The 20,500-nt window shown below is 36.8% G+C and overlaps 1 protein-coding gene across 2 annotated transcripts in view; it reads right to left on the bottom strand.

Annotated features, from left to right (window-relative positions):
• CBLB (Cbl proto-oncogene B, E3 ubiquitin protein ligase) overlaps positions 1 to 20,202 on the bottom strand; it is a 133,357-nt gene extending 113,155 nt beyond the window's left edge. For both annotated transcript variants that reach the window (XM_010567323.1, XM_010567322.1), the window contains exons 1-2: positions 20,056 to 20,202; positions 10,700 to 10,950 (exon numbers count right to left, since the gene is read on the bottom strand). In XM_010567323.1, the coding sequence (XP_010565625.1) occupies positions 10,700 to 10,950; positions 20,056 to 20,202 (398 nt within the window). The remainder of the gene's footprint in view (positions 1 to 10,699; positions 10,951 to 20,055) is intronic.
• Between the last annotated feature and the right edge of the window lie 298 nt (positions 20,203 to 20,500).

Raw genomic sequence — 20,500 nt, 5'->3', positions numbered from 1 at the left:
CAGGTTTGTGACATCAACTTCCACTTCAGAATTTTCACAACACACTGTATATGTGAACAACAACAAACAGAAATGTTTCCAGGCTCTACTTGTTGCATTATATCATCCTTAAACATGCATGACATTTATAGAATATTAAAAACAACTTACATAGCTCTACTCTACGTGTACCAATGGAAGGCTTACGTACCATATTTGCTGAAACATATAACTTTCAGTTAAAGAAATTGTTGATTTTTCTTCTGTCAAAACTAAGCATTCTCCAAAAATAAGACTGGTACACAGGGAGTTTTATATTACACCGTAAATAAAGTAATCTACTAATAGAATCATTTCATTTTTAAAAGTTACATAATGACTAATCCTCTGTAGCCCCATAAACTGTTTAAAATGTTGACATGAAAAAAATCTGAAGGTGTTTCTCTTCATCTTTACACACTCTCCCACTAGAGAGTAGTTAGAATTAAAGGTCTGCTCTTGGATATACGCCTGTAAGGCCTCACTAATTAACAACTCCTTTTAAAAAAAATTAAACATTGTGCTTAAAAATGTTCTTAGGTATGACCTAAGATAATGTTTTATTACTGACCCTGCATTTCATACTTCTCATGACAGACATTCATGACTTAGAATCAACTCTGAGATGAGTTCACAGAATATTCTGTTGGCTAAGGACCATTTTCCATTGGAACAGTTTGAAAACAGATGGTAATAAGTTTGTCTGTCTTGCATTAATGCCCTTTAACTTGTAACAAGAGGCAAATTTTTTCTCATGCAGTCATTTTTTAAACAATACAGTACTGCCTAAAATGTCCTATTTTAAAAGCAATAACTAAGAAATGAACTTATCTCCTCTTAAAAAGGCAAGAGTATTTCTAATATAGATCTAGCGAAGGTGTTTGGGGTTTTTTTCAGGACAAATAAAGATGTTAGCAAAACCCTTTAGGATATCGCTAAGGGCTGGCACACAAAAAATTAAGAAACAAATTAAGCTTATTAAAGTGTTTCTTTATTCTTAGTGTAAGCAAAACTAGAATTTGTTACAGAATAATCCTCTATGCAAGCTAGGGAGTGATCACAGATTTTCTAGTAAGTATGTAGGTTTCAGTTCTTTGACCAAGTTAGTCAACAGATACTAGGAAAAAAGTGAACGCTGGGCCCCAGATATAACTAAGCAGGCTCTGCAAGAGAGACTTATTTTACTCACTTAAAAGCAAGCCCATGGGTCCTTTTCTTTCTGCCACCACTACCCAGGGTCTAATCCAATCCTGCCATATGCCAAGCACTTTCTGAGAGAATCTAGATATTCTCCACTCAGTCATATCAATATAAACAGACACTGTGCAATACTTCGGGTTTGAGCTCAAGAGACAGACAGATAGCAATTAATCAGGAGCTGATAAGACCTCCACAGCTTATTATTCAGTATTCCTCCCTGTCAGGAGACATATTTACATTATGCAAGGTAGATGCAAAACTGGGGCTAATATTTAAAACGAGATATGGTTGTGGATTTTATTTCTATATACACATCTGTTCAGTATCACAGAACTAATTAATGCTCTAACTGTTACTAGTGACAGCTTCATGTAAGAATTGTGGAATAGGTAAGGTAATCTTAGCATGCATTTTTTGTTACAGAAGATAGGAATCATTTTCCTATTTACTGTTGCTTCAATTCTCAATATAGTTTCACTATTTTATCTTAGGGAAAAGCACAACATTTTGTGAACTCTCCCACAATGGTATCAAACAGAGAAAAAAGTAATTAGATTTAATTACTTTTCCAGGCTTTTTTTCTCACTATACATTCACAGAGCTTGCCAAAGATCAGCTAGTAACAATAAAAGACTAACTCCTCAGGTGGGCTGTGCAGGTTCCCAACGGACTCCTGATATATACAATGCATCAGATATTATGCTGAAATTGCATCTGTGGTGTATAACAATTCAAGAATAAAAAATGAAAGTCCCCTTATAAGAGATCCTCTTATAGAGAGACCACAACAACCTTACCCACAGAGAAATTCAATTTAGCTCAATCAACATGCTACCACTGATTATAATCTTTCATCATATATCCCAGAAATGTTTGTTTCTTACATATCTGCTACTTCTATGTTTCCCTTTAGTTTATCGTGATATATCCCATTAGGAAGAAATACAGTTATGTCTACCTTTACATCAGACATACCAGAAAAACAGTGAAGTCATAATTATTGTGACCAAATATTACTGATATGAATGAACAATTAATTATTTGTTCACCAGTTTTCTGGTCTCTCAAGATCTTTGCAAGTATAATGTGAATACATTCTTCAATATGTATTTCACTTCACACAATGTAAAGGATTCAGTAATAAACAGATTATGGTTAAGATCTTCCATTACAAAACAGGATAGCTCTATAATTATGATTTGAAATCTGACCAAACTATGGTGAAAACACACAATGTTTTATCATATGCTAGAGACAAATACAAAAACATTCCAATAATAAATCCTTTAGTTCTATCTTGGTTGCACTCGGAAGAATTCAAAATGTATTAGTCATCTACATTACAAACGAGATACTGATGACAGTCACCTGGCTGCTTTCTCAGGAAGTTTAAATCCTCATATAAGATCACTTACTAATTTCTTTTTCCATTTCTGTTGTGTTAAGATGCACTTTTCAGACACAATTTACTGTTGGTCCTTTCTGTGTGATATTTCTCCTGTTTGTTTGGATTTTTTTTTTTTTTTTAATAGTTGCATTCATTGCATAGTCTTTTATATAAATAACACATTTTCTTTCAAATCAAACAAATGATATTCCTAAGCTGGCTCTCAGGGAACATACTGTTAAATCATTTGGAGCTGTTCAATCTAAAATAGGAAACATGCCAACATAGTGATCTTACCAATAGCAAAACTGTTGTGTGCAGAGAACAGCAAACCTACTTTATAAACTAAAAATCCTTGTTCCTCCAATATCAATTAACAATATTAAAGCTTTGCTTCAGTCTAGAGTATGCACAGTATTACTGTATAATCTGCAAAGACAAAGTTACCTTGAGAATGTGCAGCCACTGATAAAAAAAAGCACAACCATGAAAGGTACTCAGTATGCAACTTACTAAATAATTATACTAACTCTTTTGTGCCATTTTTAAGATGACTCAAGTAAATTCACTTTATTAACATTGAAGCAAAGAACACAATAGTAAGAAGATAAACTTATTTATGTCAAATGATCACGAAATTTTAAGAATTTCATTAAATTATCAAAGTACTCTCTCTTGCACTTTACATTTTAATGAATGGAACTGGATAGTTCCACCCACCATCTTCTCCATCAGTATCTCATTCTTTCTCTCTTGTTCTGAACTCAGCCAAACTTCAACTGTGTTAATCAAAACATGTAATTTCACCCCTTTTCAGATTAAGGTTATTTCCTACTATGTACAGGTTAGTGAAACTTTCTTTACTATAGCTTTAGATACATAGCACATATGTCTTCTAGCCTGATTTTTGATCCAAGCATTCTTTGGATAAAAGGATTATCACTACAGCACGTCTGTTTTTATAAACTGGCTTTACTTTACTTTCAAAGACAGGCAAAAGACCTTCTATTAACTAAACAGCAAGTGTACCACTTGAAAGTGATTATTCCCAACTTGCTTTTCATTTCTTTATAGAATAAAAGCAGATTTTTATTCTTTTATGTTTCTAATTTTCAGTGGAAACCAATGCCATAGACCATTAGGGAAAGGAAACCATTTACTTTTATAACCTGAAATTAAAATTAGATATGCTTATATATTTAGACATACATTTCATAAAAATGGATACTTTCTTCTAAAAGCTTTCTCTGTGTTTCCTGCGTGGTAAGTAGCTACCATCACAAAAGCTAGTGTTGAAGGCATCCTAAAACACATACCTAATCACTGAATATAGAATACTTCTGACATAGAAAAGCAAAGACCAAATTTTCTAAAAAGCAACCACGCATTCCAAAGTGAATGATGAAACATCCCTTCAGGACCATTACAGGAGCTTTCCCTTCTACACAGTAAATTCAGGCGTCAGTGCTGTCTGTTCTTCAAGAAGATCCTTAAGTTGCTATCTTGATCTGATCAGCTGGGCTTTATCATACCTAAGAACATAGCTCTATTTATAGTTGGCAACCATGGCCTGCCTCTACAAGCACAGCTGTTCCCTGTAGAGACCATGCAGACAAGTATGGTGAAGGGATGTGAGAACCTCAACTGTTATAAAGCAGAAATGGGTACTGGTATCCTCACTGCCAAATCAGGTGGAGTATTTCCAGACCTCTCTGACCAAAAGTACTGTATTTTCAGACAACCACCTACTTTGCCCAGCTCATTTTGTCATCCTATACTGCCTTCTAAAGCTGAAATGGAACAATGTAGAAAACTATGTCAGTACAGACACTGCATTACTCATATTGTACAATCCCAGCAGTAGAACTGTCATTAGGTTTATCACAAAGGAAATTAATACATAATACATGGAAAGTCTGCAGGACTGATTCCTCTCACTGTGCTTTTTGAGAGCTTTCACACTTGCACAAAGTGGGTATAAATGTTACAGCATCTTAAAATGGCAACTTTATCATATACACCTTTCACAGGTGTAAATGATTATACAAAGTACAAAAAGAAAGAGACCAGACTGTGTATATCCTATCAAAACCAGTTGAACTCTGCTCAGATTTGACTGTCAACACCACATCACTTGTAAGAAAATGTTTGAAATAGACCTTGCACTAACACAGAAAACGCTGCCTGATTGTATACCACAGTAAAAAGTAGAAGACAAACGAAGTGCACATATAACCCCTCTTCTACCCAACTAGATATGAATCAAGCATCTAAATCAATTATAACATTTCACAAACCATTATTTTTTCATTTAGGATCTTCTGTCATTTTAAAATCCTTTGTCTTCCTCCACAATATGAATAAGTAGTTACCTTTAAGTTATTTTGGTACTAATACTTCCTTTGTTCTCATTTGGTAATACCCTCTCCCAAGTAGTGAACGTAATCAAAAACGTCTAAAAACTTAAATATTGCCTTACAACAACTGCAGTTACAGAGCCCGTTTGCATTTATGTTGAGAACAAGCTGTCATAACACTGCCCTACCATTTGTAAGCTCCACATGTTCTCACCTGCCCTCTGCAACAAGAGTCTCTTTGTCTGAAAGGTGTGTTTGTGTAACATTCCTTGTTTAATTTAGACTAGAACCAAAAATAGCAAATGGCTTGTGCTTCACGAAATTTGCACTGAAGCTCAATTACTCATGTGGTTCAGGTACACCAAAGGGTTACTTGAAGCTGTTTTGGCTCACATCTGGTTTTACATCACCTCTAAGGAACAGGGAGGTGAGAAGAGGGTGAAAATTCTCACCATAACATAAAAGCTTAAAAAACAAAAACAAAACAAAAAAAAACAAAAGACCCACAAAAAAACAAAACTCTCATTGCATTTCCTTCTCCCATGAAACCCCATCCAATCAATCATGCACTCTTTTTCTCAGAAGAAGCCTCTTTATCAGAGGCTATTTATTGTAACCAAGTTCCACTCCCAATTACTGTATTATAGGTTATACATTGAAAAAGCAAGTATCCTCTTTTCTCTAGGGACAGCACCAGAGTTCAAGCAATGAGTCAACACTCCAGAAGCCTTTCAAGCAGAGTAAGGTGGCTTCTTTTCCTAAAAACCTAGTGAAGGAACCATCTAAAAATACAGGTAAATAAATATAAGAGAGGAAAGGACAAATACTAGATTCCTTTGCCTCAACTTCAGCAAGATTAGAAACAGTCAATATATTTGACTTCTAAAACTTGTTGGCATAGCTTAAGTGTAGGGGTTTACAGATCATGTCAGACAACAGATTGATGGTATGTAGAGCCTAACTGTTCAGCTCAGAATTTACTGAAGACCAAAACCTAACACGCTTGGAAAAATGGGACAAATCACAAGATTCTAAGCAGCCAATAACTTTCACCACAAGATCACAACTTCAAATGAAGGCTGTCATCCTTACTATCTGACAATTACCGAGTTATCTATGTGATGTTAACCAATAGCCAAAACTGGCTCTATGAAAAGAGCAATTAACATCTTTTTCTGAATCTGAAGGTTCTATTTGTCAAGCAAGAAAACCATCAGCCAAAACAATCCTGACTTGTCCAAATAAAATCATCCTGTATTAAAAATATACTCTTCCTGATCCTTCTCTCAAACAACAACATCTCCTCTGTCTGGAGACACATGAACAAGTTACAAGGCTAGCTAAGTTATAAACTTCCTAACTTCCTGTAAATAGAACAGCAGGTTGTGGTACAAGATGAAGTGATTCAAAGAAGTAGGGTAAGCTACGTCTCACCACATAAGTACACAAATGGCTGTTACTGCATCGCAGCTGACAAAACTGAAGTCCATCCTGACGCTTACCCTTGTAACTTCTCATCAAGTCTGTACTTTCAGAAAAAGGAGGGAATGGGCTAGACATTTCAGCAGTAGAAAGGTCTCTACCGAGAATGCTGTGTACTTTGATGTGCCAGTTCAGGGACTTCATTCAAGAACCTTACCTGATCTCAGCTGTCAACACGGACTTAAGGAAGAGAAATGGAATACTTGTAAACCCACTAACCCACATGAATAGTAACAAAGGAGAACCTGATCTATCGCTTGAATCATAGGTATAATCCCTCCCTAGAAGACTTGGAGAATGTAAGAATTCTGCACTAACAAAATGCTTAATCAAGGTGTAAAATCTAGAAACATGCAATTTGAATCAAGACACCAAATGGCCAGATGCGCAAGAGAATTTAGTAAGATTTTCCGTACAGGAACAGGTGCCGTTTTACATCAACGCCAAAACCACCTCAGCTCTTCTCTTGCCATCTTCATCAGTACTGCCCACTACTTAAGAAATATCCATCTTCCATCCTATCTTCCTCTTCCACTTCTGCAATGCCACTTAAAAACAAGTAGCCAACTAATTTTGACTGAACCAAGCAGTATTTAAGAGAGTATTAGAAGTATACACCCTGGTTTTATACTTTTTTTCTCCTCATATAAAGGGCATATAGCAGAAGGCATGCAATATTAAAACAGACAATGAACAAGTTCCACCTCAAGACATATTCTTCCAAGGACACAACTTACAGCTAAGCACAGGAAAGCTCACACTTGTCTCCATTACTAAGAAATGGCTGAGTTAGCCCTGAAGGCCATGTCCAGCATCTTGAATGAATCCAAACGTAATCTCCCCATTGCCACTTTATTCCTCCTCTGGTCTTATTATTGTAACTTATGTGCTTGATTTCTACACCTGGCTAACATATTTGTCTTTAAAAACTGCCAGCCTCCAAAGTTCTTATTTTTTCTGGATGCATAATTCTGGAATGCAGTAAGACAAAAGGAAGTTTGGACTTCACAGAAATGATGCCTTCCAGCTTTAGTCTACTTCCCAATAAACAACAAATGGGAAAAACAAAACAAACCACAAAACAAAACCCCAGACCCTCAAAGACACACAAAGCCTTTCAAGAAGGATAGTTGTACCTGAACCAGTAATTTTAATAAGCCTTCGTTAATAAAATTTTAAAAGTTACAAAAAGTATCTTTAAATTACTTCATACATAGAAAAACTTCTGTGCAGCCTGTATCTAATAACAGTTTACAGAATGTATTGAACATCATCTCTTACTTCATGAAGCAAGAGGACTAAGAGAGAACAATTTTATACTAGACACCATACCCAGAAGGTAAATGGAATTCATATACAATAAACAAACTTGTAAGCTGTGTTTTCTCCACTTAGCAAGACTCACCCCAGAGAGTACAGAATGACAGCACCAACTACTCTTAAACGGCTACCACGCGTTTGACGTGAAACACAGGATAGAAAGGCAACACCATCGCAGTGTAAACTTTTGATTTAGCCATTTGTACATAATCTGACTGGCACACTATCTTGTTTCATCCACGGATCTTTGAGAACTAAAATTCAGGACAAATTCTTCACAACAGCATGATTTTGGTGTCATCAGACAAATAAAATCATATTTATATTGGCATTGGTTCCTAAAAGTACCATCACTAGAGAAGTTAAAAGATTATTTAATAACACTAATAGGTTACAAGTATACTAATCAACTATACATACAGAATGCTTCCAAATGCAGCCAGTTTCTCTTTTTCATTATGACCTTTTATCCAGAAACCACAGAGACACTAACAGAAAACAAAACAGAAATGTAAGATTGAAAACCACAGAAACTGGCCAGGTGTCAACGCAAGAGGCTTTTGGCTTGCCTTTTTTTTTTTTTTTTTTTAAATTGACTACACCTCAATTTGACAGTCATTTTGGAAACATCATCAAAAACACTTACTTAAATTAACACTCCTATGTTTGCATTATAACACTAAGAAATAATGTACTTAGGTTAATGCAGGCATGTTTGGAAGCAAAGAAGCTAAAAACATTAACAGCTTCTTTTACTAACTTACCAAGAATTAACATGATTAAGTACACTGAAGCGCTGCAGAGCAAATGGGTACCTAGTCATAGGGCTCAAACAAGTATACCTTCATTCAACTTTAAACTAGGACACACATACAGATAAAACACCACCATTAGATGAATGAGAGTGCACTGAAGTCACAATGATGTAGATTTTAACTTACAATGGCATGAAGCATGAACTGCTGAAACAATGTTTACACTTTTTTTTGTTTAAGCATTATGACATACAGTCAGAATTTTTGTTTGTATAGGAAACACAACTAATAATTTTAGCACAGGAGAAACATTTCTATTGTACTCCTTTCCTCAAGCTTCAAACTCCTTCAGTCAGGCAAAATAATATAGTTGCCACCTTCAGAAACAAATTTAGAGAGCCCAAAGCAGTTATTGTGATTCAGTGCACTTCGTTACTATGTTTTGTTTTAAAATCCCTCCTCCCCAATCGTCTCACAAGAATGGCCCAAATAAATGACACTAAATATGCTAACTGCACCTCCTTCAAAAACTGTTTGTTTCTCAAAAGACATCCTTCTATCACCACTGTTACCCTTATGCAGGAAATGAAGTGGGTAATTGGAAAGAATAAAGCAACTCTAGCAACTAGATACAGTTACTAAGACACTGTTTGAATGACTGTACAGAGTGTATAGCAGTGTTTTTGAAAAAGTGACACTGAACTGGCTTTAATTTATTGCTAACTGTAAGCAAAACCATAAGAAAATCTGGGTTTCATACAACATAGGGAAGTCAAAATAAAACCTGTTTACATAATGCAACCATTTATGTCAAATTTCCCTTACCATAAAAAGTTCTTATTTCCTTTGCAACACAATGACTTCTGTACATAAAACAAATGGGATATTAAAAAAGAACCCATAGGCTCAGTGCTGAACAATTCGTCCAGGGGTTCTGGTAAGAATGCATCTACAGTAAAAACGTTTCTTTACATACTTATGAATTCAAACACAACAGACATTCATCAAGATCTTTACTCATCACTAAAATAGTTCAAACAGTGTATTTTGCTCCTCTTAGGCAAATTGCTCCAAGTATATTCAAAATTGAACAGTCTTCACATACTTTAGAAGAAAATTCCTTAGACCTTAAGCAAGCTTCAGACACCCTATCAAGCGCAGGAGACTACCACGGTATACTGAATAGCTATGACCACTGCTGAAGATCTGGAAGGAACATATGTGTAAATCAAACATAACAGCAGTGACATTTACAAGAATGTAGACATTTCACTGCTTCTACTAACAGTTTCACCAGCTGTAAAACTATACTGCAACCCTGCCTCTGAGCTCAGGTGCAGACACAGAGGCAGGGATTCAATCCTCCATTCACTTCCTTTCTATCTCCCATTCCCCCCATCTCCTTTAAAAAGGGAAGACTCTGGAAACAGCATTGTATCTTCTATTTGAATAGATATACAGATATACCACACATGGCAGAGGCTAACTGCCACAACACTGCTGTATCCCTTCCCAAAACAAAACTGCAGATTTTGCACAGAAGTTCTTGAAATATTATTTTTAAATTATCAGGCAATAAAATCAAATATTAAAAACCTCTTCACTCACCACCAAGAGTACACATAAAGTAGACATTAATCCCTGTTATTAAAACTGAACCACTGCAAATCAGGAATCCATTAGGTTTCTGAAAAGGCTTCGCAGCACCAAACTAACATTATCATCACCTTATGCTAACATCACACAGTATCTCAAAAATGTGAGTATTGTTTTGCTCCATTTCATCACTTGTGAAAGGTCTAAGTCAATAGCCATCATGGCTCCCACAGTTTTAAGAACTGGGGTAGGGAGGTCAAGTTGAATCCAAGTAACAGTCAGTCTCTCTCTGCCAGAGGAAAAACTACGTATTGTAAGGCCCTGTGAATAAGTAATTACAACGAAATGAATGTTTTATGAAGGAAATGCACTTGGTTTTAAAGGTCATAAAGTGACAGACAAGAGCACACAGTGTAACAAATCCAGCAAATTACTGATTGACCTGCAGGGTCAATGAATCCAAACAATAAATATTTCTGCTCTTTAAATAATTAAAAATGTCAAAACACAATGGCTGCAGACAAACAATGTTAAGAATGCAGACAGGCCAGACAATCTACTTCATATTTAAATATTTCACTTACCTGTCCTGTGACTGCTCCTCATACATTCTTTCCTTTCCTTCTTTGAAGAGTCTTATAGCACGTTTCGATTTTTTCATGAGACTGTCAATGTAGATTTTAAAATATTCGTTCTCACTGAGTTGTGCAAGTTTCTGGTTGTCATCGTATTTGCTCAGTATAAGTCGCAAATGTTGATAAGTGTCAGGTAAAATGTCAAGTATGTAAGGTGGGCTGTTTTTGAGTTGAAGCTTTGGGTTTTGGCACAATCTTACCTATAACCAAAAACAAGAGAATGTAAAAGACAAGAAATATGTTGGGGGAAAGCCTGATGCGATGTCTTAATAGGTGTAAGCATACTTCTCTAACCTCTAGGCACAAAGAATTAAATCCTACTTCATTTATATTCCATGAAATCCCAACATAGTCTCTAATGTCAAAGGAAGTAAAAGTTAACTTAATCCTGTCACATCTATAAAAAGCAAACAAGCTTACTTACATAGTTCGGGGTTTTGCATTTAAAGTAAGAATGTCTTTGCCTACCTACTATATGCTAAGGAGTATATTATCAAAACACAGTACGCAACTAATGCCAAGAGCAGTAGTTTCATACAGATGTGTTTGCTGCAGGTGAACTTCCCTATGGATGCTTAAATGTCTACTAAGAACTGAGCTTATAAATTACCTCATCATTGCTGTCTCTCTCTTTTCTCTATCCAACAACACAACCTCTTAGAACCCATAGGAATTTAAAGTTTGAGAGGTCTACACACATGAAAATGGTCTGAATGCCACCAGTGGCTCAAAAGCTATTAGCTATGACAGACAGAAATTAGGTCACTCACAAACAGATATCATAAACCAGGAAACAAACCACTATAAACTCAATGTTTTCCAGTTCATGGCTGTAACAGAAGATAACATCTTAATGGACTTGGAATCATCATGTTCCTAAAAGGCACAAAAATTAATTGAATAATATATATTACTTAAAGGAATAAGCTTCAAATTAATTGAACACCTTTATTTGAATCTAGTCTCCACAGGAAATGTTTCTGGAACAAGAAGGTACTGTTCTTGTTTCCTGAACATATACAAGGTTAGAGTAATTATCTCCCGACTACCTAAATTCTCTGGTAGTTTGTCCATAATGTTCTGTTCTAGAAAGCAAAAGAGATCAAAACTAACGGATAGTTTTTGAGTGCTATTGCACTGAGCTATTCATGCTCAGCTAAGACACTGCAGAGGGACACATTCTAGACACGTGTGCGCAGCGGTACATATGCAAATACTTACGAAAAAATTAAGTCCATGTGGTATCAAAGTTTTATAGGTATCATTTGGAGATTGCCATATTATACATTAGTGACTTTGACATTCTTTTGAGGTAACTAACGAGGCTGTAAAAACATCTTAATACTGCTGAAAGCAGAGTCCTATTCTTACTAATGTATCAACTTCAAAAAAAGTGCAGTCCTGAGCATTTCCGGCGGGGGGTGGGGGGCCGGAACAACAAACTTGTATCCTGGAACATTCAGCTCTCTAAACTCAAAGCTGTATCCCTATTGCTGACCCCTCCTTCAATTTCCAGATGAAGAAATTCACTGCCTTAAGACTGTTGCCACTAACAGACCCTCATGCACTACAAACAGCAAAGCAAACGCATAACTGGTTTTTCCCTCTGAAACATACATACAAAAACACACCAGGCAATTAGATTTAGGTAACTGGGGTCATAGTTAGAAAAGTGGAGACAGAATAGTGGACAAAAGTCAAGCACTGACAAGTTTTAAAAAAAGAAGTCTAGCACCATTAGAACAGTGCAAACTCATAAACACTATAGAAATGTTAGCACCATTCAAAAACAGTATTTAAAACACGACGTTTGCAATAGTTCCCCTCATTTCACTGATCCATTGTTACTTTACTAATTTCTACCATTCTTTCACCTACTAGACCAACTAAGGGATCAGGAACCCTTCTGATGTGTTGTAGAACAGACAGTCCTTCCCACAGAGAAATTTGCAATCTCAGTAGGAAACAAAAAGACAGCAGATGGATGCAGGCAAATATGAATACACGAGCATAACACTGTTCAACACGCTAAAGAGTGGCTCAGGGTGTTAGCAGTTAAGTATTTCTAGATGTAAACAGCAAAGTTTCAAGGCAAGCTCTACAATAATTTAGTGGCTTATAAAGGAATTCCTCCTAAATTTAGGAATAAGCTGGAAGGAAACAACAAAAAAGTAAAGCTTAAAGGTGTTTGGTCATGTCTTCATCAGGTGATGAAGTCTGGAACTGCAATCCATGAACTGCAAGAGCAAGACAGCAAGAGACTCTGAAACTGAAAATAACTTGTTTCTATTTCATGTGATAAACAGAAGGTTATCAGGACAAAGAAAAAGGACAACATGGTCTAAGTCATGGGTTAGGAGATGGCTGCAGCAGCATTCTCAAAGAATAAAGGTTGGATACGATGGCATTCTTTTAAGGTCAGAAAAGCAAAGCTGAACTTACTGATATACAAAATAGCAAGGCCTGGATGACAGATTTAGGTGAATGGATTGATCGGAAAGATTCAGACATTACTTGAACTGCTCTTTTAAAAGTTGAGTTGCCTGAATGAAGGCAGGATGCTGGTGTCACCCGAGAAAATTAAGAAAGGAACTAACAAGAGAGACTTATGAAGGTGATTAAACATTTTCTTTTAGTTATGCTGAAGTTAAGCTGACAGAATGCTTTAAGGATATTTCAGAAACATGAGCAAAGAATTTTACATGTGTAGACACATCTGAAAATCATCCATGCAGAGACATACATGAATTTCTTTTTGTAGAAGAGTTAGAAGAACTGGAATCCCAAAGACAGCAGTGAAAACCTTTATAAAAAATGTAGACCTTTTTCATCTGAACTTCGGTTACCAGTGATTTCTGATTTAGTGAAAACTCAAAACAAGGTTGACATTCTTCCCAAAGCCAACTACAGATGACACAAATCAGTATCACTGATTAGGCACTACAACTTTCTGGAGCAAGAAGCACAAGGAAAAAACAGCTGAAAAGAAGAAAATATTTATTCAGGGGAAAAAGGCAGCAATGAGAGCAGACCACAAGCAGAAAAGGCTGCAATCATTTTGAATTGCTTATTTATCTTAACTTAAATCTTATGAACAAAGAATTAATTCTCTTTCTGAAGTCCATCTTTTCAATGAGATGTGCCAACAAGCAGAATATAAGTGGTTTCATACATATTAGAAATACCATTAAAAATAAAAAAACAACAAGAAAAAGCAAATTGCTTATGCTAATTGGTGCATTTTCAACAGTTAGTCTATTCAGCTATACAAAAAGAACATTCAGTTATAAAGAACAACTAGTTTCTCCTTCAGATGTTCTAAAAAGTCTTCTTCAGTCCAGTATCTTTACATACAGTCAATACACACATCAAAACAGGATCCTGTGGTCATCATGGTTTACAAGGCTTCACCTTCCGCTGAATTTATAGACATAAATACAGCACATTACTAGAACCTTCAACTCCAGAACAAGCCTTTAAGGAAGTCATATTCTTCTACAGTACAACTCTATTAGTCTTACACATTCTCACTGAAAAAATGCTAACACTTAGTCCAAGTCAGTGATCTAGTGAAGCAGTACAAGGCTATCTTCACTTTATAGAGTACACAAGGAAGTAAGATTGTAAAGAGATGGCTGGTAAACCATATGGTTTCCAGAGTCAGGATGTCCTGACACGTACCACAGCAGTTCACAATTAAAAGCAAGCAATAAGAAATGGCATCTGCTGACGCAAAAGATTTACCAATGCACCAGAAGTGGTGCACATACCTTTCTTCAAAAGAAAACAGAAATCAAAACAAAAACAAAATAAAACAAAAAAAAAACCAACCAAAAATAAAGACCTCCATATTGCACTTTACAAAACAAGCCTCACCAACACTTTAGGAGCAGACATGAATCATATCACTGGGTGATTTGTGTATTGTTATGACTGGAAGTAAGCATGTATGTATTTAGCAAGCAACCAATCTAAAAAATGAAAAGCAGTCAGTCAGCAAGTTGGTAAGAAATGTCTCTCTCATTGAGGTAAACTGAGACAAAGCTAAACTCCTTTCATTACCTCACTCAGGGTAAATCCAAGTATTTACTCCAGAATCACAGAAACAACAGAGTGGAATTCTGATTGTGAAGTACTAAGGCATTACCCACATCCACCAGAAACAAATTTTGAAACAGTTAACTCAGGAACTTCCAGACAAGCTTACTCTAGTGCCCAAGGAGAAAAAACCCAACCGCCTCTTCCCTCCTCTCCTCTCCGTGCCCCCTCCCCCCCCAAAACAAATAGCACTACTCATAACATTTTTTAAGATATTTGACTTAAATTACAAGGCATTATTTCATAGCATCTTCAGATAGAGTCATGGATGCCTACTGTATTTAGAAAATTAATTTCTTACAAAAAATTATATCTTCTATTCACTTTTTAAAGCAAACAATAAAGTTGAAAGCCCTGAACTTGTTTGACAAAAGAACTTTGTTCCAGCAAAGTATATCAGCCCTAACACAATCTGTTTAAACACCTGATGGTAGTCAAAGACAATACAAGGAAAGTAACACAGCTAAAACAGAAAAAGTATCTAATGAGTAGGACATCCGCTAAACACTGTTTTCAGCTGCAGTGAATGGACTAGAACAATCAAAGCACCAGTGGTCACACTTCCAAAACTACACTTCAAAACCGTCTACTGAACAAGTATCTTCTGCCATGCAGTACAAAAAATGTCAAAGTACACCACAGACAGAATAAAGGTAGCTCTGCAGTAAGACACTGTAACAATTCACCAGAAAACCACAACACACAATGCTACCAAAAATGAATTCTGAAGAACTTAATCAGGGAGGACCTAATCAGGAAAATGGATGAAATCTGAACATTATGCTTCTTCATCATGTATTTCTTTCCACCAGATGTTACCTTAACTGCAATGCATTTTACTTTCCACAGAAAGATGGGTTTTCTTTCTGAAAGAAGCCTTCTCATCAAAATTTAAGTAGAGGTGACCAATCACCAATCTTATCTGAGAACATAGTAAGTGCTTGTTCAACAGCTACCACACTGCAACTGAGCCATATGTTTCCGTACTGCAGGAATAAGCAATAACAATGCTGATGCTACATGTGCACAAGGACAGCTGACTTTGGAGGGTCATTTATACTTTCTTCTGATTAGAAAAAGAGAAGCTTCCATGTGTTTAAATTTTTATTCTTTTTCCACAAACACTGTATACAGGACAAAACTTCCTATCAACTTTCACCACATAATACGGTGAAGAATACCATGGTTATGATTGGCGATTGTCTTTTCTAGATCCTTTGTAGAACAAGGACATTTAATCAACTTGGAAGGTTGCACATTAATGTAACAATTACATAAAGGGTTATACAGAATAACCAACACACACATAGTTTCAACTACCACGCTCTGTAAACTCACTTAGATGCTGTTGAAAACTTGGATGCTGACAAACAATTTATAGGAAAGCACATTAGTAAGTTACAGAGGTAATACAGCTTGTACTCACTAAGTCAATAGTATGAGCTTTGGAGATGCATTCTAATTTGCTCTTAGGTAATTATTAAATGGCAAATCAAACTGCCATCCCCATTTACGTAGAGTCAAACAACTGGGTGGGCCATGACAGAGCACCCAAACAGTTTAGACAATATTGTTCATCTTCACAGTAGAAAATACAATTATTTTCAGGCCCAGTGCATAGAAGTACTGAAAAGTGATTGGAAGTTGCTGAAATATTCATGTTTTAAGAAATCCTGCTCAGAATGTGTCACAATTTTATCGGCTTGAAACCCACAATAGTAAAGTATGCACAATAGTACTGCCAACTCTAAATAGCCCGAGCAGTAAATTAACTTAACTACTCCCATGTTTACATAATAGACAGTCTCTCCCGAAGTTGTTCTCAAGATAACCATTATCCTCTAATAATCCATATTATATATATTATAAATATCCACAGCTAGTTTCTAGATTTTAAAACCATTAGTTTAGAATCTCAGGAAAAAAAAATTCTCATGTAATTTATGCATAGTTTAAAGGAAGACTTAAGAGTTATTTGTTAACTTTCTATAATACACATCATGTTTTAAGAACAGTAATTTGCTTGCTAGAAGTTCAGAGATATATGGTCAACTTGCTTATATAATGATAGCACTAGAAAGCAGGGCTAGCTTTCCAAACGATAAAAAGAATATCATCCTTTGCATTGTGAAGGAATTAAAGTAATTTTGTTTCTTAATGGTAAAGCTACTGCTTACCCATGAGAGAAGCAGCAGGGAAACGACACTGATGCTAACAGTTGATGGCCCTTTAATAATTCAGGTATTGTAAATTCATGTAAAAAAAGACATACCCATAAACCTCAAAAAGTACAGATCCCAGTGGATAAAGTATAAAAAGGCAGACGCAGATACAAGATAAACAGACAGATAACAATTCACATTCACCGATTACTCAGAACAAGTTGGGGTTTTTTTTATTATTCCCTGCAAGTATGTTGCCTAGAGTAACTTTTACAAACAGGGCTCTAACCAGGAGCTCTACCAACATTCTGTCCTGCTGAAGAACTCTTTCAAAACCCTTTATTTTTTCAAACTGGTAACAGACTTTTAAACCGAAGACACTTAAGCAGAACTGCAACCTGCTGCCTATTCTGACAGCTGAAGAAGCATCAGGCCATAGAAAACAAACATTACCATGAAATCTGAACAATTCCAAAGCATGACATACAACCAATTCTACACAGAGAAGTTTGCATGGTATCTGAGTAGCCAGAACTTCTACACATACCATAAAACCACTCTCATAGTATAGTTCCTATAGAGGAGGAATATTTGTAGTATTGGTTAATCCCGTATTGTTGAAAACAAGTAATTCATACAGAACATCTCATCTGCCAAAGGAGGAAATTACAGAAAGAAATGCAAGAAAGGTAAAGAATGGCAATTTTAAGAAAGAAAGAAAGAAATGTAAACCAGAAATTATTGAGCTCTGGCCCTAGTTTTTAAGCATGCTCTTTTTTCGTCCTTTGGTCAAGATAACAGCTTTGCTTTGTTCCCATTCTCCCCTTCCCTAACATCTTCAGAATGGGAGAAAACTTTAGCTACCTCATTGCAGCAAAAAGATGGTTATCACAGCTATTATAGTTAAAGAATAAACAAGGATAATGACTGCTATTACAACAAGCAAAATAGGCCTCAAAGCCACAATCTTACCATGGGTGGCACCCCACTGACTTTGCAGAGCCTACCACCTTCACTAGGTATTAATTTGATCAGTGACCCAGCACAGAAATCAGTCAAAGGACACACTCCAGAAATGGGATTTGAAACAACAGTCAATCGAGCAGGTTTCTGTATCTGATTTTAATCCCTGGTTTTGATCTAGGCAGAGGAGAAAATAACCTTCCTGTGCCTACTGCCACATAAGGCTAAGAGACTTAAATTTGTTTGCCAATATATTAAATTTGCTCAAACACATCCTTTCACTATAAGTACCAAATGCTAAAAACTCAAGCAGTAAGCTACAGCATTCTCACACTATGACATCATACTGCCTGGTATACTTTAATATAATTTGGAAATAAAATTTGATTAACTGAGAGCAGCTTAAAGAGGGTACATTAAAGATCCAAATTGAGAACACTTATCCAGTAAAATGAAGAAGAAAGCACAGCTCAAAGTCCAGCCTTTCCAGCGACTTCTACAGAACAGGCCTCACTGACTGTACTGATGCTCTAGTGTAATAGTGACAAATACAGTTATCCTATACTAGCTGAGTAAAAGCAATTCACAAGTCCAAGCAGCAGGGTTAACGTTTTCTGGTAACCATGAACATACAAACTAATCAGGGGACAACCTTACCATATAGATTTGCAAATGACCTGACATGGGGAAATTAAGCTGTACATGTACATTCCCCACGTGATTTCAACAACAAACCAGATTCCTGGTTTCCAAGCTGAAAACTTCCTTCTACAGGAAGTACTGCCTGCTTCCAAGTATTTATACTTGCAGTTCTTATTACAAGATGCTCACTGTTTACAGCATCCTGATCATTAACATGGAAATGTCAACAAAGTCTTTGTGATAATAACAATTTCTATCACAGCTGGTTTTTAAGTTTATAACCATCATCAGAAACTGATGGAAATACAGATGCTATTCTTGGAGCATCAAAAAGGAAAGCATACAAGGACTCAATCAAATACTTTGAAATGATCACTTGTCAAGGCATATTACATGAAATAATCCTCACCGTGTCAGTATAACTACTTATGAACTTTAAGAAATGTAAAATATCTGCATTTACAAGAGCCACAGGGAAAGCAAACAGTTACACTAATTCATGAAGAATCACCGAATTACGAAGTCATAACTCTTTTGCCATACAGACCCCAGGCTAACAGGTAGTAATTCTCACTCCCCAGCAGTTCCAAGAGGAAGCTCTCAAGTACCACCTCACATGCAAAGCAGAGTGCTTGCATCTCCTGAACAGTTATCCGTGTTATAATCAAACTGTTCCTACCATTGGTAAGGAACTCTCCTAGCTAATCTATCCTCACGCAAGCTGTCATTTTGTATAATACTAAAGAAAATGTATCAGGCTGGTGCAGAGAACTGCAAGATCTAAAAATCTACGGTCTATCCCCCCACTTCCTGAAAAATGAGTTTCAGTAGAGTGTATTTCTAGTTTCAAAATGAAGACTTAACTACTTAAAAATCATTAAAATGCAGAACACACGCGTAAAAGTTAGGCGTGCCATACTAATCTGTTTACTAAACTGACAAGAGTGACATCCCCCAGTCTCCACGCACATTCCTAAAAGCACAAACATATCTATGTTGCCATCACGAGCATGTCTCACAGGACTATTAGCTTAACTGAAGTTTCATGCTTCAGAGGTCTTGTTTGCAGACTAACAATGTGATCCAACACGAAACACACAGAATATGTAATTACAAGTCAAAGTTAAGCAGCTTTTCGTTAGGACAGCTCTTCAAGTTTGAGTCATTTTAAAGGATCTGAAAATAACAATAGCCCAAGGCAAACACACATTTGTTTTCCCTCCACAAACCAAGATTAAAAAAAACATAGCCAGAGGCCACATATAAGAAAAAAAAAAGACAACTGGTGCTTAAATAACCTAAAACACCAGTCCCCTTACTTCCCGAGGCACTGTCAGCACAGCAGTGGGAGCTGCAGGAAGACGCCGTTTCCTCATGGGTACCTATTTAAATAGCCCCATTCTTCACCGCTCGCGTCCACGAACGCACGCAGACACTCACCACTTTGTCCATAAGCTTCCAGGTCTTCTCCACAGTCCTCCGGTCGGCAGCTGCCTGCTTGGGGGGGCCCACAGCATCCTGGATGGCATCAATGAAGCCCAGGATCCGTCCCTTGCGCGGGTTCCGGCCGTTGAGGGAATTGGCCATCTGGGAGGCGAGCTGGCCGCAACGACAGAGAAAGACAGAGATTCACAAGGTGCTCCCAAAACATCTCGTCCTAAAACTCGCCGCAGCCGGTGAGGTAACGCTTCCTTCGTCACGGGCAGGAAAGGGCAAGACCGGGGCACGTTTCGGAACAAGTTTAACTTTTCACGACAGACAGCGTAAACCCACCTGGCCCGCGTTTACACCGGCAGACGCGATCCCGGATTGACTGTCAACACCGGGAGGCGGGAGGGGGAAACCCACCCGCCGGCGGCGGGGCCCGGCCGGAGGCTGCCCGAGG

Source organism: Haliaeetus leucocephalus, unplaced genomic scaffold (genome assembly GCF_000737465.1).
Source record: "Haliaeetus leucocephalus isolate CR32 unplaced genomic scaffold, Haliaeetus_leucocephalus-4.0 Scaffold228, whole genome shotgun sequence".
NCBI classification, from domain to species: Eukaryota; Metazoa; Chordata; class Aves; order Accipitriformes; family Accipitridae; genus Haliaeetus; species Haliaeetus leucocephalus.
The sequence above is the reverse complement of the archived record's forward strand: the minus strand, read 5'-3'. Positions and strand labels throughout refer to the sequence as shown.